At 53.8% G+C, this 23,875-nt stretch overlaps 2 protein-coding genes across 2 annotated transcripts; one reads left to right on the forward strand and one right to left on the reverse strand.

Moving 5' to 3' along the window:
* PTMS (parathymosin) lies at positions 1,075–5,924 on the reverse strand. Its single transcript, XM_018048558.1, has 5 exons — positions 5,450–5,924; positions 2,246–2,317; positions 1,988–2,066; positions 1,801–1,862; positions 1,075–1,625 (listed from the first exon to the last, which is right to left on the reverse strand). Exons 1-5 carry the CDS (start codon positions 5,492–5,494, stop codon positions 1,575–1,577), a joined length of 309 nt encoding a protein of 102 aa, XP_017904047.1. The 5' UTR covers positions 5,495–5,924; the 3' UTR covers positions 1,075–1,574.
* MLF2 (myeloid leukemia factor 2) lies at positions 18,327–23,571 on the forward strand. Its single transcript, XM_018048559.1, has 9 exons — positions 18,327–18,889; positions 19,479–19,556; positions 19,809–19,935; positions 20,184–20,219; positions 20,824–20,877; positions 21,200–21,328; positions 21,463–21,622; positions 22,334–22,555; positions 23,058–23,571. The coding sequence occupies exons 2-8, from the start codon at positions 19,507–19,509 to the stop codon at positions 22,519–22,521; spliced, it is 744 nt and encodes a 247-aa protein (XP_017904048.1). The 5' UTR covers positions 18,327–18,889; positions 19,479–19,506; the 3' UTR covers positions 22,522–22,555; positions 23,058–23,571.

The raw sequence follows: 23,875 nt of genomic DNA on the forward strand, positions 1-23,875 counted from the left end.
CACCTAAGCACAGGGGATAGAATAGCTACACTGTACTATTGTTTTCATTATATACTGGGCATTGCAATGCAGGGCACTTTGTACAGTAACTCATGAAATCTAATCTTACCCCCCATTGTACAGATGCATAAACTGAGGCAGGATCAGAGATTAAACAATTTGCCAGGGTCAGGGAACGTGAAGACAAAAGTTGTGTGTGTGTAGTCCTGATGCCAGGTGACTATATATGTGTCTTCTCATCTTTATTTTTTGGCCATGCTGCATGCAGGATCTTAGTTCCCTGACAAGGGATCAAACCCTCACGCCCAGCAGTGGAAGCCTATAGTCTTAACCACTGGACTGCCAATGAAGTTCTCAGTCTTATCTTTTGGGGTGAATGGCATCAATGAATCACACACTCCTGTGATTAGACCTCTGTGTAATCAGCAGGCTCTCCCAGTCCAGAGCTTCTGAACTGAGAGGGTGATATGGAAAAAATGCAGAAATCCTGCAGCTCAAACTCAGGAAAAACTGAAGCAGAACTAGGAAAGGAAGCCTGAGAAGGCCAGAGGGGAACTCATGCTCCTTACCCCGCCCAGGCTAAGGAGCCAAAACTCAAGCAGGCCTGGGACCACAAGAGCCCTGGAGTTTTCCCAGCTTGACCAGGAGGTAGCTGACTTCCTCAGTGCCAGCCAACTCTCACTGTGTCCAAGGAGGCCAAGATTTAGGCCGCCTGCCCTCTCCCACTTCAGGGGCACAACTTCCTGTTTCTGAGGCTACTTCTGTGCCTGGCTCAGCACAGTAGGGCTTGGTAGCTTTCCACTGGGCTCAGCAGTGTCTAGCCTGGTGTGGGCTCGCAGCACAGGGGGTGTGTATGGCTGGGAGGAGCATCACCAGGAACTCAAAACCAGGACGCCAGTCGGCTCTCAGAGCCACAGCGCCCCCTGTCCACCCCGGAGTGCAGCAGTTATCTTCTCAAGGGGGTGGAGAGTGGGGTGGTAGGAAGGTACTGCTGCTTTTTCAGAGGGGAAGGGTCCAGACAGAATGTGCCCTGGGCCACCCTCCTCGCTCTGTCCCGGGAAAGCAGGAGACAGGTTAAAAACAGAAGCGCGACCGTTTCTTTATTAAATTATACAAAAAAAGGGGAGGGGAGGGGGGCAGCTGTGGGGCGCGGCCCCAACCCTGGCCCCACCCCGTCCTGGCGCTGTCTGAAAGGGATCTGAGGGAGGAGACCCAGGGATCAGGCAGGGTAGGGATGGGCAGGGCAGGATGATGTGTGGCTGGGATGCAGAGGTTAGGAAGGAGAGGCTATTGAAGGAGGGAGAGGCTGGCTGTGGGAAGGGCGGGAAGAGAGGAACGAGGGAGGCGGTGACTGGGGACCAGCTGGGGAGCTCAGATGGAGCAGGTAAGGAGGTGGAAGATGGCAGTGAGGAAGTAGGTGCGGCATGAGAAGGCTGGGGGGAAGAGAGGGCGGCAACTCTGGCGCGGGGCCCAGAGCAGGGAGCCAGGTGAAGAGTGGTTGCACGCGGCGCTCCCCACCCCCACCTCCAGGCCCCGAGGGGCCTCCCACCACCCCCAGCCCACTGGCAGGGGGCTCATGCCGACGCCCCATTTTCTGTCTTCTGCCGCTTGGGATCCGCTTCATCCTGTGGAGAGGGAAAGAGCTGGGGTAGCTGTCAACCAGGAGAGGGACCGCCCCCTGTCCTGCTCCAGCCCACCCCGCCCTGCACCCCTGCACCACCGTCATCTCGGTCCAAATCCAAGGGCTCCCGGCCCTGCTGCATCCCTGACAGCCCCTCAAGCCCGCAACCCTGCCCAAACCTCCTCTTCAGCAGCTCTCTTCAGCGCGGGCCCTTCGTCCTCATCTTCTTCTTCTTCCTCATCTGAGGAGCCAGAAATGGGTCATTGGGGGAAGGGCTGGAAGCTCCAGCAGAGACCCCCTGTGGCGGCCCTCAGCCCTGCTTTTAGTTCTTCAAACCCGCCCTGACGGTTCCTCGCCCCTCCCCACCTTCCTCGTCCCCTTCGTCCTCCTCCTCGCCGTCCTCGGCAGTTTCTTCTTCCTCCTCCTCGGCGCCGTTCTCCTCCTCCTGCGGGGACCGGGAGAGGGAGGCGGCAGGTTAGCCAGTGCCTCCACCCATCGTCCCCACCAATGGTAAGGGGCCTGGGCGGGCCCCCGGGGCGGGGCGACTTGGTGGGCGGGGTCACGGAAAGGCGGGCCCCGGGGGAACGTGGCTGGGGGCCCAGTGGGCAGGTGACCCCTGCGCACCTCCACCACCTCTTTCTTTCGCTCTTTCCGGCCTGCCTTCTCCTCCACCTTCTCTTTCTTCTCCTTCAGGTCCTACAAGAGAGAGAAAGAGGTCACCTTCCTCTGACCACACATGATCTGCTGCCCTTAATTCCCTCCAGCTGCGCTTCTCCCTCCGCAGTGAGCTTGTGTGTCAAGTTGCTCAGTCCAATCGGACTCTTTGCGACCCCATGGACTGTTGCCCGCCAGGCTCCTCTGTCCATGGGATTCTCCAGACAAGAATACTGGAGTTGGGTTGCTATTCCCTTCTCCCAGGCAGCTTCCCGACCCAGGGATTGAACCCAGGTCTCCCACATTGCAGGCAGATTATTTACCATCGAGTCACCAGGGAAGCCCCAGTAAGCCTAGAGGGGTGGAAAATGGAAAAGGTGGCCAGGGCGGCTCAGAGGCCCAGCAGAGGTCCCAGGCTCGCCGCTGCCACGAAGGGGCTGAGACCAGACCGCTTCCCCAAGGGAGGAGGAAGAGTGATGAAGCCAGGGGAAAGGCAGTCAAGGTAATCGCTTTCCACCCCCACCAAGCTCTGCCCAGCCTCACCGGCTGAAGAGTTCAGCTCAGCAAAGCAAATCCCCCTCCATCTGCTCGCAGCCCTGACGCCCCACCCCCTCTTGAGGTCCCTCCTTCGCCTGCCCCCTCCCACTGCAGGCCCGGCTCTGCCTTTTGTCTACCTCTGGGGCCTTTTCCGGAGGACTCTCTCCTGGGCATCCCTTCTCGCTTCCCCCTCAGCTTCGAAAGGCTTTGTTTCTCTCCATCTGTGTGCCTCCCTCATCTTCAGGCTCCTACCTGGCACAACGCTACAGGAATAGGGAGAGCCCCCGGGGGACAACTCCCAGTGCCCTCTCTCACCTCTGCCCACTCCTGGCCAAGGGGGCTTCCTCCTCCCGACCACCTGGAGTGTGTGCATGGGCACAGTGTGTACCCTGGTGTGGTACATGCGCTGGTGTGTAGAAGGGCAGGAGTGACCATTTCTGGGGGATGTAGGGGGAGCAGAGTAAGGGAACCGTGGAAGGGGAAGTCTATGGGACAGGATATGGTACAGGAAGAGACATAAGGTCTGTGTGGGTGGGATGGGAAAGCCGGTGAGAATAAGGTACCTGCCTGGAGTCCCCTCCCTCTACACACTGGTCCCTCTCTCCTCCTCAAGACCCCAGCAGGCACACCTTTGACGTCTTGTCTTGATGTGATGTGGCTGAGAGAGGTGCTCACGAGAGTCCTAGTCTCTGGGGACACCACATCCGTTCTTCCCATTGACATTCCAGTCCTCTCTCCACCCCACCCCTTGGCAGGCACTGTGGTGCTCTGGATGATCAGGTGGGATCTGGTGTTGGTGTGCAACTCTATATCCGATTCCATGGGGATGGAAGTTTTCTGGGTGAGTGGATCACCCTAGGAGGGTGTGTCCTTTCTGGAGCAGGGTTGGGGGTAAGAGAGGTTTGGTGTGGGGGTGGTTGGCCAGGCAGGACACTCAATTCCCTTCTCCCTTTATGGGGCACACAAAACACTAGCTCCTCTCACTCCAACTTCGTTTCCCCATGCCACTTTGCTGTCCTCATTTCTCTGCCAGATGGTCACTATGGCATTTCTCCTACCTGGTGGGCTTCCCCCTACAGCCTTGGCTTGGGGAGCCTTAGCTTCTCTTTGGGGGTCCCAGCACCAGATCTGCATGGCCCTGGCCCAAGTTTCTCATGGGGCTGATGCAGTGGGGGAGAGTGAGTGAGTGCCAGGGAGGGAGGGAGTCTACCAGAGGCCAAAGTCCAAGGGGCCGGGCCCTCTCCTGCCCTGTCTGGCCCCGTCCTGTCCTTCTGGTCACTGTCCTTTTATGATCCCTTTTCCAGGGGGGTATGTGACCTAGGTCTTGTGCTAAGCAACTCTCTGGCCTCATTTACTCAGCACAGGCACACACACTGACACAGGCTGACACTGATTCACACTCACGGCACAGAGGGGCGCCCACGCGATCCGGAGACACATGGCCCGGTGTTTGGGCATTCTGGCACACACTCTCGAGGCAGCACAAGGGCACAGTGGAGCCACTCGCCACTCACAAAGCGGCAACAGGGCCCCGGAACAGCTACGTCTCTGCATGCACACATGTAACTGACACGGGCAGTCCCACACACTCGCTGGATTTCAGACACACAAAGACACCTACTCAGTGAAGTCACATGCCACCGGAGGGCCGCTTGGCACACCTTGTCAGCTCTCACACGGAGCCCCTCTCTCCCACTGCCTCCAATCCCATTGGTTCCCCCTTTCACTTCCCTGGCCTCCGGGAGACCTCTGTGACCTCCTCAGCAGCCACCCCCGCCCAAGGTCGGGCTCCCAGCCCCCAAACCCTGGCCGAATTAATTTCCCCAAGCGACACTGAGCGGGTTCCCTAGGGAAATTAGAGGAAGGCTGGAAGAGAGGAAAGGGCGAAGGGATGAGGCCGGGGAAGGGAGCTGATGAGAGCAGGGGCGGCGCGATGCCATGCCATGCAGTGCTAAGCAGCCCCAGCTTTTTCGAAGGCTAGTGCCGGCCCTCTTCAGATATTCAGGAATTCAAGATCCTTTAAGTGTGGGGGGAGATGCTGGAGGACGGTTATGGGGACTAGGAAAGCTGAAGGCCAGTGGAGGAAGGAATGGGTACAGATGGAAGGAGAAAATAGAGGCAGTAGCTGTCTGAGCAGAGGAGCGAGAGACGGTCGGGCCTCGAGGGGAGGGGCCTCGAGGAGCAGCCTCCCGGGAGAGCCCTGTTTACACCAGAGGCTCTCAAACCGCTTAGCAGAGGAAGGTGAGGTCAGACTGGAAGGGGAGACGGGGGACGGGGAACCGGAGAGGGACGCGGGGAAGGGGACAGGGTAGAAGAGACGCGCAGAGCTCCGACGGGCACGGGCCGGAGTGGAAGCGCGCGAGCCGGGGCCGGAGAGGGGTGGGGACCGCGCGGGGCCGGAGCGGCCGGGCCGGGAGACGGGAGCGCGGCGCTCGGGAAGCTAGAGGGCGCTGGCGCGAGCCGCGCGGAGCGGGGCAGGCAGCGCCAGGCTGGGGCGCGGGGGGAGGGTGGAGTGGGGTCCGCGGGGACCCCGCGTCCGGTCAGCAGTGTGAGGCCGTCGGGGGCGGCCAGGGGCGCACGACTGCGCGGAGCCCGGGGGGCGCGCGGGTGCCGGGCCGCAGCCGACCCCGCCCGTACCTTGGCGCTTAACTCGGCCGCTGCCTCCACGCTCTTCTCCGACATGGTGCCGGGGCCGGGGCCGGGGCTGGCGGGGAGTCGGGGTCCCGGGGCCTGGACAGAAGGGCCCTGGACGGCAGAGGCTGGCCGCGGCCGGAACCTGGCGCGGTGGCGGCGGCGGCGGCGACAGCGGCAGCGGCGGCCGCTCGGCAAGCTGGGGCTCAGGAAGAGGCGGCAGAGGCGCGCGGGGTGGGGCGGGGGTGGGTCTGGAGCGGAGACCCGCAGGGCTGCGGCCGTCCGGAGGGCGGGCGGAAGGGCGGTGCGGGCGGTGGCCGGCGCGCTTAGGCCGTGGTGGCTCGGTCCTCGGCTCGCCGCCCCCGCACCCGCAGAGCTGCCGCCGACCAGCCGCGGCCGCCCCCGGGCAGGGAACCCGCTTATAAAGCGGCGCTGCCCGACGGGAGGGGCTTCCCAGGGGTGGGGCAGGCGGGAGCTGGGAGGAGAGGAGAGGGGAGGGGGATGAAAGCGGAGGTTGGAGAGGTGGGGATAGGAGGATGAAAGCGAGGGGAGGGAGCGCGCGCGAGGCGGGAGGGAGCACTAGACTAGGAGGGGGAAATGGAGAGACTGTGGTCGCGGAGAATGGAGTGGGGCGCGGAGGTGGCAAGGGGTGGGGTTCCTGCGGGGAGGGACCTCCCCGAATCCCTACCCACTGCTTGCGAACGTCGAGTCTGGCTTTTGGGGGCGGACTAGAGGGATGGCCTGGATCCTGCCGACACCCCCTCCAAAAAAAAAAAAAGCCCCTGAGATTTTGCTAAAGGATGGGGTGGGGGGAAAGCAGATGGAAAGGCCGGGCAGGTATTTGAGAAACCAAAAGCTGAAAGAGGAGGAAGAGGGCGGGAGCTACTTCCACTTCTCGCTGGATTTCCCCTCTCCTCCGGCATCTTCGTTCTCTGGGTGGCCTTGAGAGGGGGTGGGAGAGCAGAAAAGGCAGCCCACCCTCCGTCCTGCCTGAGGCTGACATTTGTGACCCCGGCTGGGTTCCTCCATTCCTGCTCTTGTCTAGGATCTGAGGGAAGTCAGAGGCCTTCCAATCTCCTCTCCCTTTTTTCATCTTCGACCTTTCTTATTTGCCCATCCCACCTCACTTTTCTCTGCCTGGTCCTTCCATCTCTCCTCATCCCTTCTCATCCATTTCTGTCTCACATCTCTCATCTTCTGTCGCCTCTTCACTCCTCAGTTGCCCTCTTCTACCTCCCATCTCTGTTTGCTTTCCCTCTCCAGACAACACTGTTCTTGTCTTATCTGAGTCTGTCACCGGCCTTGCATCTTTAGCTCATCTTCCTCCTCTTCACGTCCTTGTTTCCCACATTTTCCCTCTCTTGGTGTCTCTTTCTTCTGCTGCCATCTTCCCCAGCCTTTCTGGATTATATTCATAACTGCCTCCTCTGCAGGGGTTTCCAGGCCACAACTGTTCCACGCATCCTCAGCTCCTTGCCCTCAGTCTCAGTCCCTGGGTCATTTTGAGAAGCTTGGAGTTTCAGGAGGGGACAGCAGCTGGGATGTGTAGCAAAGGTCGTGAGGAAGATGGATGGAATGGAAGGCTGGGGTTTGAACCAAGATATCTTTGGTGTATGCGCACTCCTGTATTTGTCCCTCAGTCATCATTTTCATTTTCTTAATAAAAAAAGACATAACCGACTCATCGGCACCATTTAGTCTTTGAGTCCATTAATACTCCCTCTTTTGGTCCTTTGGTGTCCACACCTCCCAATTTCTCTTTCTGACTCTTCTGTCAGTTTCTCAGTCTCTGACTCCTCAAAAATCTTGGAGCCCCACCCAGGTTTTTCCTTGCCGAACTCTGTCCATCTTGCTCAGACCTTTCCATCTCTCGCTCTCTATTGCTCTGACACACTCGCTGATGTCTTTAGCGATCTCTGACCCTCTCCATCTCTGTTCTCTCTGGCTTCATTTACCTCCCTCTCCCCCCTCCTTTCCTCCTCCCCCCCCCCCCGCCCCGCCCCAGTCTCCCTGTCTGGCTCCCTCCCCGTCAGTCTCTTTCCTCTCCCTCCCACCCTCCTTTCCTCTTCCCCCCTTCTCCACCTCGCAGCCCCGCCTGCTGTCTCGGACACCCTGCTGGGCTCTTACCCTGTTGCCCTGGTAACCGCCCCCCACTCCGGTCACCTCCACTCCCCTCCCCCCCTCCAATCACCGCCACCAACAACCTCCATCCACCTTCCTCCTATTTTTCCTGAGAGCCAATAGAAACCCTGTTGCCAGGTGGAATGCTTATTTGAATCAGCCAATCCAGGAGCCTCACTGCTTGCCCTGCCTTATATGGGGATTTGAGGAGGGCCACTCCCCCCACTCCAGCCCCACAGGGGGCCAGCCCCTCCACTGCCCTTTCTCCCTGCCCCGGAAAGAGCCTGGGTCCCTCCCTCTCACCCTTCTATAAGGGTCTGGCCTCCCATTTCTCTAACTGGGACCACCGGGGTTAGTGTGGGTTGTGGGTTGGACTGTGGGCTGGGCCTAAGGCCTGGGGGGTGGGATCGAGGTGTGATTAGGAAGGGGAGGCGGAGGGAGCCGGGAATTTTGCCCAGGGAGGGGTGTCTGGGAGCGGAGGCAGCTGCAGTGGAAAATTCCAGGGAGATGGAGAGGCAGAGAATGGGAATCCTGCCCCAAGGCCCAAGGGAGAGCCTTGAGAATTTAAGAGTTTGGACACTAGGGTCCGCAGGGACCAAAGGAAAAAGATCTAGAAAGCAGAAGGCCTGGATCTAAGTCCTTTCCTGCTTGGGAGAAACACCCCTTAGCCCTCGCTGTCTGGTTGGACAGCAGATCAGTCTCCCGAAGCTTTGGCTTCACGAAAGAAAAAGCTAGACAGGACACTTAGGATGAATTTGGAATGAGTAGGGTGCTGAAAGCGCACCTCCTATTCCTTGGGGTTGGTCTCTGGGCCTCTGGGGCTGAGAGTTAAATGATGCCACCCTGTTTGCTCCTTTCTAGAGCACCATCTCTGAGGCCTTGCCTGTTCTAGAGTTTTTACTCCACAGCTCAACAGAGAATTTTCCACTAGTTGAATGGGGGGAAATTCTGCTTCTTACACATTTTCTGGAGGTGGGAAAAGGGAGGCCAGGTGAGAAAAGGGGAGGCCTGAGTCCCCTGGAAACTCTGCCTTCCGACATCCTAGCAGTTCCCTCACCACTGTGTGGAAGATGTTCAACTCCAACTATTTCCATCTCATTCTTAAGCGAATTCTTCCCCCTCTCCAACTTCCTGGTGTTTTGTTTTTTTCCTAGCTTGCCTATTTATCTGTTAGTTCAAGTGCTAAGGAAGGCCTGCTAAGTCACTTTAGTCGTGTCCGACTCTGTGTGACCCCATAGACAGAAGCCCACCAGGCTCCCCCGTCCCTGGGATTCTCCAGGCAAGAACACTGGAGTGGGTTGCCATTTCCTTCTCCAATGCATGGAAGTGAAAAGTGAAAGGGAAATCATTGCTCAGTCGCGTCCAACTCTTAGCAACTCCATGGACTACAGCCTACCAGGCTCCTCTATCCATGGGATTTTCTAGGCAAGAGTACTTGAATGGGGTGCCGGTTAGCTATTATTGAAGGGTGGGAGGACGAAAACCTGAAAGCTGGACGCCTCCACTGCTCACTATGCTCTTCATCTCACTCACTCCCGGTGAACTCATTTGCTATTCTTCATTTTTCCTTTGCTTAAAAAAAAATTTTTTTTAATTTCAAAACTCAAGACAGTGGAGAGTCAGAGTCAAGAGGAGACAGACTGCTAAAGAGATTTCAACCAGCCTAACTTTGGTCAAGTTTGCTTTGAGGATGTTACCCACAGGAGTGTTCCTAAAGAAATCATCTTTCCTTATTCTTCCTTTTTTTTCTGTGCTATGCCGGATCTTTGTTAAGCTCTCTGGGCTCAGTAGTTGCAGCATGTCAGATCTTAGTTCCCCCACTAGGGATCAAATCTGCATTGGAAGGCAAATTCTTAACTGCTGGACCGGTAGGGAAGTCCCAAGAAATCCTCTTCATGACAACATGAAGCCACGTTTGTCAGGAACATGCCCCGTCAAGTTGTCAGTGTGGGAGACCTGGGTTCGATCCCTGGGTTGGAAAGATCCCCTGGAGAAGGAAATGGCTACCCACTCCAGTATTCTGGTGTGGAGAATTCCTTGGACTGTATAGTCCATGGGGTCGCAAAGAGTCGGACACGACTGAGTGACGTTCACTTTTGCTCTTGCTTGCTTCCTCTTGGTGATGAGCCCCTGTGCTATGTGATGGAGACACAAAGCTGAATGGAAAAGATCTGGTCCCTCCGTGCCCTCCAGGAAGAGATGGGAGAGGTCATTCAAAGTACAAACCTGAAAAGGGACAGGTATCCAGCACTGTCTTACACCGGACAGCACCTCGTCCCATGTCCAGGAGTGCTCCTTTTCTGGGATACCTCCCTGATCTCTCTGGATTCTAGACCTCTTGTTCCCAACTCCAAACTGCCTTCCTCACTCCCCAACCCTTACTGATGTCTCCTTCTCCTGAGAAGGGTGCCTGGCACAAGGATGTTCAATACATCCTTGAGTTGTACAACCCTGACACCACATCTTCAATTCTGCCTCAGAGCACTCTCAGCTTTCCTTCCTTGAGCAGCTGTGGAAGCACAGGGCATGCATCAGGGTATGGGCTGGCCTCTCTCTGACTTGGGGTCTTCTCAGCAACTACTGGTGTCCTGGTGGTCAGTCTGTCTTTTACGATATCAGCATCACAATAAAAATTTCTATGGCTTTCCTACTTCCTCATGAGCTTTCTTTCTAGCAAAAATCATTGGTTTTGGACTTTCCTGGTGGTCCAGTGGTTAAGAATCTGCCTGCCCATGCAGGGTACGGGTTTGATCCCTAGTCGGGGAGATTCCACATGCCTCGGGGCTGCTAAGCCCATGTGCCACAAATACTGAACTCACACACCTAAGAGCCCATTCTCTGCAACAAGAGAAGCCTGAGCACAAGGGAGAAAGCCCTTGTGCAGCAACAGAGACCGAGCACAGACAAAAATGAATAAAGTTTTTAAAAAACTTTTTAAAAATCATGGGTTTTATCATCATAGCTCTCCTCTAGATTCGTTGATTGGCTTTTCTTTTTCTCTATGCATCCTTCATGACCTCCTTCACTTTTACAATTAGAGTTCACTGTTGCCCAATTCTCTGCTGCCCTCCTTTCAGTTTCTCCCTTTTATGTGTGCTTTTCTTTCTTTTTTTTCTTTCAGTTTTACTGAGATATAATTGACATCTGGTACTGTTTGTTTACAGTGTACAGCATAATGATTTGACTTTACATGTATCATGAAATGATACCCACAATAATTTTAGTGAACATGTGTACATGTGTGCTAAGTTGATTCAGTTCTGTCCGACTCTTTTGCAACCCTATGGACTGTGGCCCGCCGGATTCCTCTGTCCATGGGATTCTCCAGGCAGGAATACTGGAGTGGTTGCCATGTCCTCCTCCAGAGGATCTTCCCGACCCAGGGATTGAACTCGTGTCTCACATGTCTCCTGCTTTGGCAAGCAGGTTCTTTACCACCTGGGAAAGGCCAAGTTTAGTGAATAGTGAATATCCATCATCAAATCCAGATACAAAATTAATGAATTAAAAAAGTTTTTTTTCATTGTGATGAGAACTCTTACATGTATAACATACAACACTGCCAATTATATTTATCACGTTGTATGTTACATCCTCATATCTACCTTATAACTGGAAGCTTATACCTTTTGACTGCCTTCATCCAATTTTCCCCTCTTCTTTTCCAAAAGCCTTCACAGGCCTTCAAAAAAGTCCAGAAGAAGGTAGTATTTATAAATGCTTTCTGACTCTGTCCAGTAAAATTTTCTATGGTGATGGGACTGTTCTGTATCTGTAGTTTCCAATACAGTGGCCATGAGCCATGTGTGGTTACTGAAGACTTGAAATGTGGCTAGTGCAACTGAAGAACTTCATTTTTTTTTACTTTAATTTTAATTAAATGTATTATGTATTTAAAATAAGTCTGCCTCATTCTTTTTTTTATTTTTTTTCTTTTTTCCAGCTTTGCTAATTGACTTGTGAGATTTTAGTTCCCTGACTAGGGGTTGAACCCAGGCCACAGCAGTGACATTGCTGAGTCTTAACCACTGGACTGCCAGGGAATTCCCAATTTTAATTAAATTTAAATACTACCTGTGCCTAGTGGCTACCGTATGGTGCAGCACCACTTCGGGCCTTGGTCCTAAACTTCCTTTTCTTTTTCTGCCTCTTTTCCATCCCAGTGTTCAGTAGGTAGAAAAGTCAAGAGCAACTCTGGCTGCCGTGTCAGAGGGTCACGTGGGCCACTCTTGTCATGTACTTTACCATAGATGCATGTTTGCTCAGAATTTCCACATTTTCACAGATGAAATAGACTATGTGGCTGACCCAGAGGAGAGGAAAGTGAAATTGAAAAGGCTAGGGGATGGAGAAGGGAATGACAACCCACTTCAATATTCTTGCCTGGGAAATGCCATGGACAGAGGAGCCTGGGGGGCTACAGCCCATGGGGTCGCAGGAGTCAGACACAACTGAGCGACTAAACTACCACCACCACCACTGGGGGTGGATGTCTAGCACCACAGCTCCATCTGCTGTGGTTCCCACTTTGAAGATGTTTCCAACAGTTCCTTGTTTTGTGCACTTCCATCCTCTAAAACTAAGTGGAATTAATATTAAAGGTGTAAACAATGTTAAGTATTCAATAAATCACTTTTTTTTTTTCAAAATCCCCATCTTTTAATGGTTGATACCTCAAGTTTTGAAACAAAACTGTTACATTTGTTTCCATTATATTTAAAATATTCAGAAGTAAACTAAATTATCATGAAAAAAAAAAAAAAAAACAGAAAAAGCTAGGGGACAGGGACCAGGAGTGACAGCTAGAGGCTTATTTTGCCCAGCAGGTAAAAGGCCAAGAGAGGACTTCACAACCTGGAGGAGGTGATTGCCGGGTCAACTGATCCCTTCTAGGTGGCTCAGGTCTCAGGCGAATAAACATACTTTTCCTCAAAGAGCCTAAGTAGCTGAGAAATTAGGAGATGATCTGGTCATGCACACATGCTGAGTGGCTTCATTTGTGTCCGACTCTGTGATGCTATGGACTGTAGCCCACCAGACTCCTCTGTCTATAGGATTCTTCAGGCAAGAACACTGGAGGAGGCTGCCATGCCCTCTTCCAGGGGATCTTCCCAACCCTGGTATTGAATCCATGTCTCAGGTCTCTGCATTGGCAGGCAGTTTTTTACCACTAGTGTGCACCTGGGAAACCCCAGAGCTTGGGTCTTGGGAGTCCTGTTCTCAGTCTCCCTAAGCGACTCCATCATGCATCTCCAATGGCTTAAGTTCCACTGCCAACACAGACCTCCAACCCTGATGACTCTCAAGGACTTCCCTGGCAGTCCAGTAGTTAAGATTCCCCCTTCCAATCTAGAGGGTGCAGGTTTGATCCCTGGTCATTCCTGTTCGGGACACTAAGATCCCACATGCCAAAGCGTACAGCCAAAAATTAAATAAAAATCCATTGAAAACAACAACAAAAACCCTGATGACTCTCAAACTCACACCTCCAGTGCCTGCTTCACTCCTGAGCACAAATCATGACTCCAATTCTCTTCTATCTTCTCTCCCTGGATCCTCCACAGTGCCTCAACCCCACACCTTCCAACTGCAGCTCCTCTGTTTTTCTATTTCAGTTAAAGGTCCTGTTCTCCACCCATTCATTCATGCCAAGGAGTCATCTGAGACATGGCCTCTTCCTTCCCTCCCTAGATCCCTCAATTTTCACTTTCTAAAGATTCCTTGAGCTTCTCTTCTCTCCAAGCCCAGTCTTGCCCCTCCTCCAGAGGTCAACATCACTCACTTGACTTTAAACTTAATTCATTTGGGTTTTTAACCATGATTTAAGAATTTTTGGATCTTCACACCTACCTCGGTATATGGCATAATGTAGCTGAGAAATGTTTGCTGAAATGTATAAACTGCCTTTCTACCCAAAATACAAATAGACTGTTTCCATCTCCCTCCATAAAACCTCCTGATAGCTTCCCCAGGCCAATGATAAAGTCCAAAAGTAAGTATGGCTCTTTAAGATCTGGTCCCTTTTAACCTCTGTAGCCTTGGCTCTCACCAAGATTCCCTCAAAAGTTTTGCTTTGGCATAAAAAAAAAAACAAAACACAACACCTCTTCGTAGCTCCTCCCCAGTGGAGCCTACCTCTGTGCCTTTGCTTTTTTAAAAATTTTTTGGCCATACTGCACAGCATATGGGGTCTTAGTTCCCCAACCAGGGGAGGAACCCACGCCCCCTGCATTGAACCACTGGATAGCCAGAGGAGTCCCAGCGTCTTTGCTTTGATCTTAACTTCAGCCTAAAATGGTCTCCTGGGGACTTCCTGGCAGACCAGTGGTTAAGGCCCCATGCTTCCAATGTAGTGGGTGCAGTTTTGATCCGTGGTCTTGGAACTAAGGTCCCACATGAACATGGGGTGGCCCCCCCAAAAAATTAGAATGCTCTCCTGGCTGCCCTGCCCCAGTTCCCAAGCCATCCTCTCCCTTTTCTCAACCACCTTTCCCCTTTTAATATACATCTTTATCTTTCTATGGCAGCTTTCATCCCTGGATTATCATTGACTCCATGTTGGCCACCTCACTGGGGCTGTGAACCCTGCTGAGCAGAGACTACGTCTTATTTGTCCTTCATCCCCAGCACCTTGCACTGTGCCTGGCACATAGTAGGAGCTCCATAAATGTTTATTGACATGAACTACCACACAGGCTTCCCTTGTGGCTCAGCGGGTAAAGAATCTGCCTGCAAAGTGGGACACCCTGGGTTTTGATCCCTGGGTAGGGAAGATCCCCTGGAGAAGGGAAAGGCTACCAACTCCAGTATTCTGGCCTGGAGAATCCCATGGACTATCCATGGGTCTCAAAGAGTCGGACACAACTGAGTTACTTTCACTTTCACTTTTCACCACACACAGCACAAGCTTCAATCCTTAAAGCCCATGTTAATCATGAGATATATGGCCTCCTTAGGGATGGCTCCTTGAAATGATCAAGGGACAACAGGAAGTTCTTAAGACTTAAAACTCCAGTGCTCATGCCGACCGTTAATATTAGCATATCTACCCAAGGTGATCCAACATCTCATATCTGATAGCCGAACTAGCCTCAGGATTCCCGTATTCCTGTCGCCCTCCTCCACTTCAGGTGGCTCAATTCTAAAGAGAAGATTGTGGAACTTCCCTAGTGGTCCAGTGGTTAAGACTCTGCAATTCCAAAGCAAGGGGTTGTAGGTTTGATTCCTCATCAGGGAACTAAGATGCCACATGCCGTGGCCGTAAAATAAAATACATAGATTAAAAAAATAATAGTAAAGAGAAGGCTGTCACTCAGTTACCCTGTGTAGCCGCTTGGTCAGGATCACAATTTCAGCCAGATGTAATTTCCATATGTTCTCAAGCCTGTCCTGATACAGAATGGTCATTTATTTCTCATTCAGATTGCCCAGATCAAAACAAAAACAAAAACCTGGAGTCACTTAAAAATTTTGTTTATTTTTATTTTATTTATTTTTGGCTATGCCTCATGGTCTGTAGAGAACCTTAGTTCTCCGATCAGGGATTGAACCTGGGACCACAGTAGCGAAAGCACTGAATTCTAACCGCTGGAAAGTAAAAAATGGAAGTGTTAGTTGTTCAGTTGTGTCTGACTTTTTGTGACCCCATGGACTGTATCCCGCCAGGCTCCTCTGTCCTTGGGATTCTCCAGGCAAGAATACTGAAGTGGGTTGCTATGCTCTCCTCCAAGGAATCTTGCCAACCCAGGGATCAAACCCACATCTCTTATGTTGCCTGCATTGGGACGAGGGTTCTTTACCACTATCGCCACCTGGGAAGCCTTACACAGTAGGTATTCAATAAATATTTGTTAAGTGGACATGGATATAAAACAAACTGAAAAGATGGACTTAAAAAACTGTTCCTGAGCCATTTTTCAATCTCATTCTGATCTGGTGTCCACTACACAACTCACTCTCTCTTCCTGGGGCAACTTAATGCTCAATGTCAGGATTTATCTCCCTCCCCCAAAATGGCAATCCACTCCAGCACTCCTGCCTGGAAAATCTCATGGACGGAGGAGCCTGATAGGCTACAATCCATGGGGTCGCAAAGAGTCAGACATGACTGAGAGACTTCACTTTCACTTTTCCAACACACATACACACATACACTCATGTTAGCTCAAGTTGGAATCCAGTGTCCCGTAAGTCCACCATCACCCCATCCTCACTCTGCTCCAGAAGCCAGCTGCCCTGGGATTGTTCCAGATGCCAGACCTCACATCTGACAAGGGCACTTTTCTGACCTAGATCTCCCCTCTGAGTTTCCCTAGCGACTCAAATGGTAAAGATTCCATCTGCGGGAGACCTGGGTGCGGGTTGGGAAGATCCCCTGGAGAAGGAGATGGCAACCCATTCCAGTATTAGTGCCTGGAGAGTCCCACAGACAGAGGAGCCTGGTGGGCTGCAGCCCCTGGGGTCACAATGAGTCTGACATGACTGAGCAACTAACACTTTCTTTCCCCTCTCAAGGACATCTGGACTTTGGCTTCATCACATAAAGCAGTGAGGAGAAACTGTTTCTCTTCCTCCCAGCAATGCTTATCCCCTTCGAGTTCAGCCTCACCCAGGACTGGGCCCACCCTCCCTCCTACATTTTATCATCTACAGGAAACTCTGATGACTGAGGAATTTCTGTTCATCAGAGTTTACGGGACAGAGACATATTTAAGAAAGGAAGGAAGGGGGGATGAAGGGAAGAAGGGAAAGAAGGAAGAAAGGACGAGAAGGCAGTGAGTGGGGGAGGGAAGGGAAGGAATAGGAAGGTGACAGAGAAGGAAAACAGATACAAACTCTGTCTGGACAGAAAGGTTGCTTGTAAAATTACATTCCTTCAATTCCTGGAGTGGATGGCTGCCTATACAGTCCGTTGCTGGGCATGCTGAGAATGAACTCTTGCGTCTCCTCCTTCATCCCCACCTCTTCAAAGCTCTCTTTTTAACCTGAGAGAAAGCCTAGGTTTAGAGCTTTGCGTCATAGATGGATGCTAAGCTGTCATTTGTAATTATACTTAGGGGAGGTGATTGATTAAAAATCATGCAAAAGTAAAAATGACTGATATTAGGGTTTTTGGTTTTGTTTTTTTTTTTTTTTTTTTGCTGTGCCCTGTGGCATTCTGGATCCTTAGTTCCCTGACCAGGGATGGAACCCATGGCCACTGCAGTGAAAGCAGAGTCTTAACCACTGGATGGCTAGTGAAGTCCCCAATATCAGATTCTTAAGTCTTGGAAGGAAGAAGAAAAAGAGCTCTACTAGGCACCTTCCCCAATGGCTCGGTGGAAAAGAATCTGTCTGCAGTACTTGAGACATTGGAGGCACAGACTCAATCCCTGGATCAGGAAGATCCCTTGGAGGAGGAACTGGCAACCCACTCCAGTATTCTTGCCTGAAAAATCCCATGGATGGAGGAGCCTGGTGGGCTACAGTCTATGGGATTGCAAAGAGCTGGACACGACTTGACGACTAAACAACACAGAACACCAAGTAACCAAAGAAGACCAAAGGAGAAGGCTAGAAGACTAGCTGCATCTCCTATCCGGCTCTGGGCAGGCTGGACATGATGGAACCGGCACGGAGATGCTGAAGGTGAGGCCCACACTTCACTAAGTTTGGGCTGCAGAACTCTCACTGGGACAATTCTTAACCACTTGTCACACTGCTTCTGTTTGGAGGCAAGAAGAAAGGGGCACTGGCATGGTGGGCTGTTCAGAGACAGAGCATTTGGAAGACGAAAGCTTTTACTAAGTCTATTCCCCAGAAATATCAATGGAAAACACATTTTCTTTTATTCTATCTTTGGCTTTGCCAGTCTGCCAGCTTCTAATTTCTCTGTCTCTCTTCCCCTCTGTTGCCACTATTGTCTTCGTTTTTTCCTCTCTCTTTAATAATAATCAAGTCCAAAGAAACCTGAGAAGCCCCACTCGTTCCACTTCTTCCTGAGTCACCAGGGAGCAACCCCTCTTCCTCTCCAGGGAAGTGCTGGAGATGGGAACAAGTCTCTCTGGCTGTCAGGCCCACGGGGCACGAACGTGGCTAGCGGCCAGTGTAAAGAACCAGGCGAGCTGGCGTCTGGTTGAGTCCGGTCCAAAGTCCAGCCCGGACAGCCCAAATCCCCGGACACCCAGGGGGAGGGCCCTTCTCTCCAGTTGGGCAGGATTTTATGCAACACATTTAGTATGTCAAAGTGCCAGCCTTTGGCCTTCAAGTCAGGTCTCCTGGGCCTGTTCGCAACTCTGCCCCTCGGTGAGCTTGGTGAACCGGGAGCGCTCTTCTCCCTCGACCCACCTACCAACCTGCCTGACTAGAGAAGAAAAACAGTGCGGACTGGGAGCTCCTGAGGATACTCAGAGAAAGGAAAGGGGAGGTTGGCATTCAATGAAAAGATTTCAGAACTCTCTCCCTAGTCTGACTCCTCACAGCAGGGTAACTGGGGGCGGCGGGGTGGTCGGGGGGGGGGCGGGTCTCTAGAGCCCCGCCAACGCCAGTTCCCCAGGGGCTGCAGTTCCAGCCCGGCCGAAGGGCGCCATCTGGCGACCAGACCCCCAGCCTGGATCCTCCGTGCCCCAGCCCGAGTTCTCAAAGCCAGAGGAAGACCTGGGCAGCACTGTCACCTCCTCCCGCTACGTCACTCCGAGGACGCCGCCCCGGCCTGGAACGCGCCTCCTCCCGAGGGGACTGGCCCCAGCGCCTCCCCCGCAGAATTGCCGTCCTTCCTCCATCTCGGGATGAACGCTTCCCCGGTAGAAATCTGCTGAAAGCTCTCCCCAGGGATCCGCCCCACCTCGTCACCCACTGAGAGCCTGCCCTGTCCGGGGGAATCTGCCCCCGTCCTCTTCCCCCCTCTTCCCCTCCCGGCGATGGACTCCGCTGCTCCTTCCCCAGCACCCTGACAGGGAGCCTCCTCGGGGCCACAGAACCCAAGTCCAGGTTACTAACGAAGCCTCCACTCCCCAAGTCCCAGAGGACCCCGAGGCCCGCAGCAGCTAGGCCTGAGAGCCGCCCCGCGTGCGCCCCACGCCCGCCGGTGGGCGGAGCTCCGCAGGCCCGGCCTGGGGTGGGCTGTCCCATCGTGACGTCACTTCCGTCCGGGCCTGGCTGGGGTTCGGGCTCCGTGGGCCGACGGGCGGGGGGTGCACGGAGGTGGCAGCTGTGAGAGGAGGCGGTGCGGGAGGCCGAGGAGCTCACGCCCGGACCAGTCCCGTGTCCCGGGCCGCTAGCCCCGATCCTGCCGCGCACGAGAGGCGAGACCGGCCGGATGGGCCGCTGAGCCCGGACCGGGGACCGGTGAGGCTCGAGCGGAGCGGGCAGCGGGTTCGGGGCGGGAGCGGCCCGCCGGGCTGCAGGGTCCCCGGGAGCCTGGGATGCGGGGAGGGGAGCGGGTCAAGCCTGCCTCTCCTGCTCACCCGGCAGGAAAGCAGGGTTCGGGGTGAGGGGGCAAGGCTCCAGGCGCGGCAGGGACGGTGAGGCCCACCCGGGGGAGGTCTGGCGGCGGCCGGGATGTGAGGAGGGAGCGGAGTGGTTGGGGTCATTTATGGGGCGGGGGTAGGGGTGGCACTTGAGATTCGCATCCGGAAAGGTGGCGTCGGGGGTTGGGGGAGTGTGCCTTTGGCGGTGGCTTTGGGAAGAGGATGGCTCTGAGTGGGGGAGGCAGAAAACAGGCTCGGGAAAATTTTCCACGGTCCTCCTTCGGAGAGAGGGTTGAAGAGCTCTGCTCTCCCTAGAGGCTGATGTTGAACACCTGGAGAAGGGTCTCCCTGGAGTTTGGGGGCCAGTTACAGTGTTTGGAAGGGACCACGCTCTGAGAGTCCCTGCCCTGAGCGGGTGTGCAAAAAGCCTGGCCGCTTCCAACCTTTGAGCCTCCACATCTTCACAGTGTGGAGCTCCCTGGAGCTGAAATCAGGATGTTCCGCTTCATGAGGGACGTGGAGCCCGAGGACCCCATGTTCCTGATGTGAGTATCCCCTCCCCCTCTTGCTCCAGAGCACACATCGGTCCACTTAGTCTCTGAGTAGTTGAGACAGACACCTGGGCTCCTGTTGCAGGCTCGGATCACACCTGGGTGGCCACTCTAAACTCCAGCTTAGACTTGGAGGGGATGTCTGTGCCACTGGTTCCCTATGGCTCTTTTCTTTGGGGCTTGGGGGAGCAGGGAGGTGCTGACCGCTGCCCCTTCTGCCACCTGCTCTGTACTCTCCCTGCACAGGGACCCCTTTGCCATTCACCGTCAGCACATGAACCGGATGTTGTCAGGGGGGTTTGGATATAGCCCCTTCCTCAGCATCACAGATGGCAATCTGCCAGGGACCCGGCCTGCCAGCCGCAGGATGCAGGTAATGGTGCTGCCACAGACGTGAGACTGTGGTGGGAGGGTGGTTAATGCAGTGCTTCATTTTTCTTGCATGCTGGCTGACTTAGCAAGTGGCGTGCCTTCTAGGAGTGGGGAAGAGGGTGTGGAAGTCAGGCTTTGTGATGCTCCTTTGAGAGGAGGATGGAAAAAAGCAAGGGAGGCCATGGGCTTGGTTTGGGAGGATGAGGTCGCATGTGGCCTCTAATTTCTATTCCTGACATGTTCCCGTAGGCTGGGGCTGTCTCCCCTTTTGGAATGCTGGGAATGGTAAGTCTTCATCTCCCTGCATCCTTCCATTTCAAACTTGCTCTGTAACCCTTAGATATTAGTTCCAAATTTGCCTCTCTGAAATATAGGCTAATGGGTAACCCTAGAGTCGTCATGTGCTCACAGATCTGCGGGCCTGCTGTGTGCTGAGTCCTGTGAGCTGATGACGCTAACTTACTGACTCCTGTGCTTCTAGGAGTCATCCCCATTAGGGAGATATAATTGCCTGGCAAGATGTCTTCTTTTGAGGAGGGAGGTGCTGTTGGAGGGCCAACTAGAGATGTGTAGGAGATTTTTCTACAGCTTCAGAAACAACCACTTTATAGGTTAGACTCCAGTAACACAGACTTGCTTCCTAAAAGTAGGAGGAAATAGGTCAGGCAGGCAAGAAAAAGATGGGATCCTAGTAGCCACAGAGCCTGAGGAGGAGGGCGGGGTGGGTGGGAAGAGAAGCGCAGAGAGGCACACTTGTTCTGCTCCTGCTCAAGAGGAATGAGGAAGAGCCGCTGCCAGATGTGAAGGAAGGGGAGAGAGGGACCATGTAGCCAGGTGGCCTGTGGGAGCCTGAATTCGACCACCTGACTCGGTTTCCTTTCTGCTCCAGTCAGGCGGCTTCATGGACATGTTCGGGATGATGAACGACATGATCGGCAACATGGTGAGGGTCTTGTGTCCCACCTCCCCTGGCGAGTCCCTGGAGGTGGGAGTGGGGAAGGCCGTGCTCACAGAGGCCTGCAGGTTGGATAAGAGGGCCAGACCCGGAGAGTGCAGGGGTCCTGAGTGGGAAGCAGCGGCAGGCATCTCATGAAATGGGCAGTTAAGGCTCGGCCTCTCCAGATCTGCCTGGCTTATTGTTGGACTCAGAGGGATTGAGGGGGTGATGGTGAGTCCTCACGTTTGCTCCGGGGCTGCAGGGAGGGATCTCTGCTCCGGAAGCCAGGCCCTGCCCACTCAGCCATGTGGTTCCCTTCCCTCCCCAGGAGCACATGACAGCCGGAGGCAATTGCCAGACCTTCTCCTCCTCCACTGTCATCTCCTACTCCAACACCGGCGACGGGGCCCCCAAGGTCTACCAAGAGACGTCGGAGATGCGCTCGGCCCCAGGCGGGGTGAGTTGGAGGGCTCCTTCTATCCCAGAGAGGCATGGTCGGGTGGCCTGGCTGGCCCTTTTCAAAGTGTTTCCAGCCTGGCGTAGTCAGGTTTGGAAGGATCCACTGAGCATGTGGCGCTCTGCCTCCCCCAGATCCGGGAGACCCGGCGGACCGTTCGCGACTCCGACAGCGGGCTGGAGCAGATGTCCATTGGGCATCACATCCGGGACCGGGCTCACATCCTCCAGCGCTCCCGAAACCACCGCACGGGGGACCAGGAGGAGCGGCAGGACTATATCAACCTGGACGAGAGTAAGCCCCCTTCCAGCTCCAGCCTGCCGGCTTCCTGCCACCAGCCCCTAGCCCCCGTCTTGTGAGCTGAGAAATGGCAGCTTTTTCTCCCTGCTTTGATCCCTAGGTCGGGAAGATCCCCTGGAGAAGGAAATGGCAACCCACTCCAGTATTCTTGCCTGGAAAATCCCATGGACAGAGGAGCCTGGTGGGCTACAGTCCACGGGGTCGCAAAGAGTCAGGACCGAGCCCTCACGCATGCTCCCTGGCTCTGTACGTGTGTCTTGGGCAACATTGTGGATGAGCTCCATGTTCTTCACTTACTCGGGGCCTCTTTGTCAGCTTAGGGCTAAGTCAGTGCAGGAGATGGCCTTACCAGAGAGGGCAAACTCTTGTCGCCTAAGTCAAATATTGATAGTAATCTACCCTGTTCCGTCAGTGTCTTCCTTTCTCGTTTTTATTTCTTTCAAATCAGCCAACATTTATTAAAAACGGTGTGTATGGGATTATGCTCCTTAACTAAGTATCCATTCCTGATTTCCTGCTCGTGGCTTCGGGCAACCATGATGAATCCAAGTTCCCCTCTCCCTTCCCCCCGCCTCTCTTCCCCAAGGCCTTTCAGCCTTGGGTTTTGGTCTCAGAGCCTGTGGCTCAAGCCTGCATCGGGCACGGGTCTGCCTGGCAAGTGGGGTGGTACTCAGGTGCCCTGTGTGGTCTCCGTGTCCTCTTCAGGTGAGGCCGCGGCGTTTGATGACGAGTGGCGGAGGGAGACTTCCCGATTCCGGCAGCAGCGCCCTCTGGAATTTCGGAGGCACGAGGCTTCCGGGGGTGGAGGACGAAGGGCTGAGGGGCCTCCCCGCCTGGCTATACAGGGACCCGAGGACTCCCCATCCCGACAGTCGCGCCGCTACGACTGGTGAGGGCCCTGGGCCCTCGGCCTCTCTTGTATCTCTTGTAAGTACCATGGGGCGGACAGGGACAGGAGAGGGTGAGGCGTGTACTATGTGAGCGTCACTCAGCCTTGAGGCAGAAGCAGCCTAGGTACCCAGCAACCACCACCTTGCATGGTAGAAGAGGTTGTTTTTTTTTTTTTTATTTTTAAATTTTGGCTGTTACCAAGTTTTAGTTGTAGCATGTGGGATCTAATTCCCTGACCAGAGATCAAACCCAGGTCCCCTGCATTGGGAGCGCAGAGTCTTAGCCACTGGACCACCAGGGAAGTCCCTTAATGTTTATTTATTTTGGCTGCACCAGGTCTTAGGTTGTGGCCTGTGGGATCTAGTTCCTCAACCAAGGATGACACCCAGGCCCCCCTGCACTGGGAACACAGAGTCCTAGCCACTGGACCACCAGGGAAGCCCCCAAGTAGAAGTTCTAATTGGTAGAGAAAGACAGAACTGCTGGCTTCTGTATCTTGTCTTCCTTTTAATTTGTGTGTTTCTGTTTCCCATCCCAGGTACAAGCTGAGAGGCTGAGATGTCATCCCCTGAGATAACTTTTCCTCTTCAACTCCCACTCCCAATTTAATATTAAATTAACAGGCAAGCTGGCCCCAGCCCCTCCCTGGGGGTCTCAGGGAGAACCTTTCACTGCCCCTTTTCCTTTCTTTCTTCAATCTCTTTACCAGGATGACTTGATTTTTCACTTTGCTACTCCATCTCTGAATCTCCTTCCCTTCCTTGTTCTACTCCTGCCATGCATTGATGGGGCTTTGAGGGTGAGCTCTGGGTTTATGGGCCCCAGCGACCCTGGCTCTCTGCCCACCTCCTCCTCGGATCCCCTACTGTAGGGGCCACAGCCCTTGTCCAGGGCTGTGTGTGGAGGGAGAGGACCTGTCCCCAGCCCTTTCTCCCTTCCAACCCGCTTCACATCACAAAGGTCTTCCCCACACCCTCTCTGCCTTTATTTTTTGATTTGTGCAACTTGTAACTAGGTGTTTATGAAATAAAGGAGAATGGAAAAAAGACCAAGTAGGCATCTGGCTTTACTTTTTTTTTCTTTTAATGTATTTTATTGAAGTATAGTTGATTTATGGTGCTGTGTCTGGCTTTGTTGGTCTCTTCCATGTTCAGTTTCAACCCTCCTGTCTCCTAGTTACCTTGTGTTTAGTTGCTGAGTCGTGTTCAACTCTTTGCCACCCCATGAACTGTTTTCCAGACAAGAATACTGGAGTGGGTTGCCATTTCTTTCTCTAGTCGCCTTACCTTCCCTCTATCTCCGTGTGTGGCCTTCTTAACTCGTTCAAGCCCAGCGCCACAGTGGTCCTGCAGTAGA

This window comes from Capra hircus, chromosome 5 (assembly GCF_001704415.2).
Source record: "Capra hircus breed San Clemente chromosome 5, ASM170441v1, whole genome shotgun sequence".
In the NCBI taxonomy this organism is placed as follows: domain Eukaryota; kingdom Metazoa; phylum Chordata; class Mammalia; order Artiodactyla; family Bovidae; genus Capra; species Capra hircus.